Source organism: Myotis davidii, unplaced genomic scaffold, assembly GCF_000327345.1.
Source record: "Myotis davidii unplaced genomic scaffold, ASM32734v1 scaffold93, whole genome shotgun sequence".
Lineage (NCBI taxonomy): Eukaryota > Metazoa > Chordata > Mammalia > Chiroptera > Vespertilionidae > Myotis > Myotis davidii.
Window position 1 is genome coordinate 10539652 of NW_006292095.1, and position 4058 is coordinate 10543709.

Genomic DNA, 4058 nt, shown 5'->3' on the forward strand with positions numbered 1-4058 from the left:
GAAAGGTTTTCCTAGTTATTTAGGGTCTAGATTTATAGCGTGTTTTTTCATCTCCTTGGCTTTTTCTGCCTCTTTCTCTTATACTCAATATTTCAGAACAGGGATTTGGATAAGTTACATGCACATGTTCATGTGGTCAAATATGTGTTTAAATCTTTTGACCAGATAATATTCATTATTTAAAACTCAGCCCACCCAGCATGGCTCAGTGGTTGAGCATGGACCTATGAACCAAGAGGTCACAGCTTGATTCTATATATTTTTTTAAAAATTCATTTATTAAGGAGTAAAATAAAGTAGCATTAATTAGATAAAGAAACATATGCTGACTATACTTACCAAAACATCAGAAAGCATCTCATCAAAATCAGGAGAAAATGCCCTCTAAAGCTTGTATTATAATTCTCTCTGATTCCAGATCTCTAGAGGCTGGACATGGGAATAGGTGTTTTACCCCCAAAAAGACAAACAAAACATTTCCACTAATTTGTATTATTCGATTTTGTTTTGGAAATTTTAGCCAATTCACTGAGCAATAAAAAGAATTAAAAGGTATAAACATTAAGAAGAAAAGCAAAGCAAATATTTTTGCAGACATGATTATGCACTCAGGAAAATCAAAGAAAACTGAAGAACTTTTGAAACCAATAACAGGAATTTGTAGGGTCTTTATTATAAGAGAAGAAAGTTTTATACATCAGAAAATGTAATGATGGGTCATATAGTGTTGGGATTTTAAAGAAAAAAGACAAAAAATATATTTAAATGTTAACAGCCCTCTCTCTTGTTTTTGTTTCATTTTTCATTGTATCTTACAAATTCTCCACAGTGAATATTTTAAAATATTATTTTGAAAAGAGCTATTAGGATTGACATTTGTAATTATTTACTTTCCATTACTTTTTAGCAATTAATAAATTTATTTTCTTTATAAATTCATAAACAGATTTTCTGCCTCCATGGTGGCCTCTCTCCATCCATTGATACACTGGATCATATAAGGGCCCTGGATCGTTTACAAGAAGTTCCACATGAGGTAAACTTACTTTAAATTAAAAGAAAAAGAAGCATAACCACATTGTAGTAAAGCTTAATTAGTTAAATATGAGTGCTAATAATTTATAATAAGTACCTAATTTTTTTGGCCAGGGCCCGATGTGTGATCTGTTATGGTCAGATCCAGATGATCGTGGTGGATGGGGTATTTCACCACGTGGTGCTGGCTATACGTTTGGACAAGACATTTCTGAAACATTCAATCATGCCAATGGTCTCACACTGGTTTCTCGCGCTCACCAACTTGTAATGGAGGTATGTCCTTTTCCTACAGGATGGCGATCTTTGTTTCTGATAAATACATATGTCTGTAATAAAGCCTTCATAACTTGGAATAGTAGGAACATTCCTCACCGTTATCTAAGTGAAAGGAGGAAAACCTTGGCCTGCTTTAGCAAGTAAGGAAAGTACTAGTTTGCTAAAGCAAAATTGTAACTCACTTTGAAGTCAGAGTCCTCAAATATGAGTATTTTAATACTTGCTTTATTATTCAGTTTCTTTCTTCTTCCCCCCTTCCCTGCACACGTTACATTATTTTGACTGTTTTAATGTCAGTTGCAGACATGATGCTCATTTGCCCCCAAATTTCCATGTGTATTTATAAAAATAAGGACTTTGTCTTACATAACCACAGTATACTTGTCACAGTCAATAAATTTGCATTGATCTAATATTTTTATCTAACCTAAACACTTCATTCAAATTTTAATTATCTCACTAATGGCCTTTAGTTGAATATGTATATCTAAAATCTAATTCAGGATGGTGCTGCATTCAGACTTTCTTTGTTTTATATAATCTTGACATTTTTTAAAAGTACAAGCAATTTTATTTTGTGTAAGTAGTTTTCATTTGTGATTTAACTGATGCTTCCTTATGGTTATAGATTCAGGATATGCATTTTGGTGGGTATGCCACATACTGATGTGTGCTTTTCAGTGTATCATACAGCGGTAATGAAATTTATCCCAGTGCTGGTAGTTTTAACTTAGATCACTTAGTTAAGGTGATGCCTGCCAGATTTCTCTACTATGATGTTACTATTTTGCAAATACTAAAGGAATATAAATAGAATATAATACTTCCAAACCAGTAGGAGCAGCTTTAAAATGTAAGAGAAAACTTCACAAACCCAATAAAGCAAGAGGAGGAGTGAGAGCATAATAAAGAACCTCAATTCTTATGCTGAGGATAAATCTAATTATATCAGTAGTTATATACAGTGTTAAATGGATGAAAATTTTTCTTAGAAGACTCAAATTAGATAATCAAAATTCAGCTATTGGGATTTATGTAAAATACTAGATTCATGCAATAGGCCTTGCCTTCCCTTCCCCTGGCTGCCTGCACCAGTTTTCCTTCGGCACCGGGGACCCAGGCCTTCGCTCCAGCCAGAGCCGCCTTCAAAGCCTTCACTGCTCTGGCCGGAGCTGCCTTCAGTCTTCACTCTGCTGCTTGGCGCCTACATATGCAAGTTAACCGCCATCTTTGTTGGTGGTTAATTTGCATATCTTGCTGATTAGCCTATGGGAAGCGTAGCAGAGGTACAGTCAATTACCCTGTTTGTCTATTATTAGATAGGATAATGATTAGAAGTAGAGGGATGGAAAATGGTTTATTGGTATACTAATTAGATAATTATCCAATATACAGCTAATCAGAATAGGTTCTAAAATAAAAAGTGTAATGAGAAATGAAAACAGGTTATTAGAGAAAACTGTCCCAGTTCTCTAGGAAGAAATAATTCTAAATTTTTAAGTACTTATTTAATAGACTCAAAATATATAAAGCAAAATTTGACATAATTTACAAGGAAACTCATATGGTGGGAGAAATTGAGTACACATCATAGCCAAGATTGCAAGCATAGATTAAGCCAGAACAGTGCATTTACTAAGCTCCATGTAACAATAAAACCCAGTTACCCAACAGTTGCGTATTCGTGCAGGTGCACAATATTAATGAAGGATACTATATAAAGTAACTTAGAAGACTGCATTTCCACAGAAAATACTTGTAATTTCTAAGTTTAACCTTCTCTGTGTTGAGATTATAATTTTATAGTGAAATACTGATTTTTTTTTTAATGCAGGGATACAATTGGTGTCATGATCGGAATGTGGTTACCATTTTCAGTGCACCCAATTACTGTTACCGTTGTGGGAACCAGGCTGCTATCATGGAATTAGATGACACTTTAAAATATTCCTTGTAAGTTACCTTAAACTTTAATTGTATATGATCACTTTTAGGAGGAAAATTGAAAATGTGACATAGGATTTCTGCTTCTGGAATAATGAAGATAGCAAACTATCTCCCCAATAAAAACAACTACTTAGCTAGAGAACATTATTTTATTTTAAACAGGTATTTCAAATTTTTGGAAACTGTTCTAAGTATATACAACAGATAAAGAAATACTTATTCTAGAAAATCTAAATCTGGGTAATAACAGCCAGAGTTTGTGGAATTTGAGCCACGACTCATTCCCTAGTCCTGGATCACGTGTATGGAAACTGCGCTAGGCACTCTGCTCTTCGTGGGTGTGGACAAAGAGATGGGGGCTTTTCCCCTTCCCTAGCTCCAGTTTCAGGGATATGGTTTCATCCCCAGGGGGGCATATGCCAGTATATCACACCTACCTCAGGCCTGGGTTTCAGACGCTCTATTCCGGAAGGGTGCAGTCAAGCCAGCGAGATTCCCTTCCCCTCTCTAGCTCTTAGGATGGAAATTCCCTCCCGGCATGCATGGCAAGCAGTGTTATTTCCCAGCTCCTGCTCATAGAATAGGAGTGGCACTAGAAAGTAGGTGAAGGGTGATCACCAGGTACAAACTTCTAGTTATAAAGTAAATAAGTTATGAGGGTGTGTAGTGTATACCACAGTGACTAGTTAATACTGAACTATATATGTGAAAGATGCTAGGAAAATAGATCTTCAAAGCTGTCATCACACAAAAAAACAACCTTGTAACTGTGCACACTAGCTTCAGAAAAATATATA

At 35.2% G+C, this 4058-nt stretch overlaps 1 protein-coding gene across 1 annotated transcript in view; it reads left to right on the forward strand.

Moving 5' to 3' along the window:
• The window catches only part of PPP2CB (protein phosphatase 2, catalytic subunit, beta isozyme), a 10931-nt gene that overhangs the window by 2066 nt on the left and 4807 nt on the right, over positions 1 to 4058 (forward strand). The window contains exons 3-5 of the mRNA XM_006765613.2: positions 947 to 1036; positions 1150 to 1311; positions 3149 to 3267. Of these exons, the coding sequence (XP_006765676.1) occupies positions 947 to 1036; positions 1150 to 1311; positions 3149 to 3267 (371 nt within the window). The remainder of the gene's footprint in view (positions 1 to 946; positions 1037 to 1149; positions 1312 to 3148; positions 3268 to 4058) is intronic.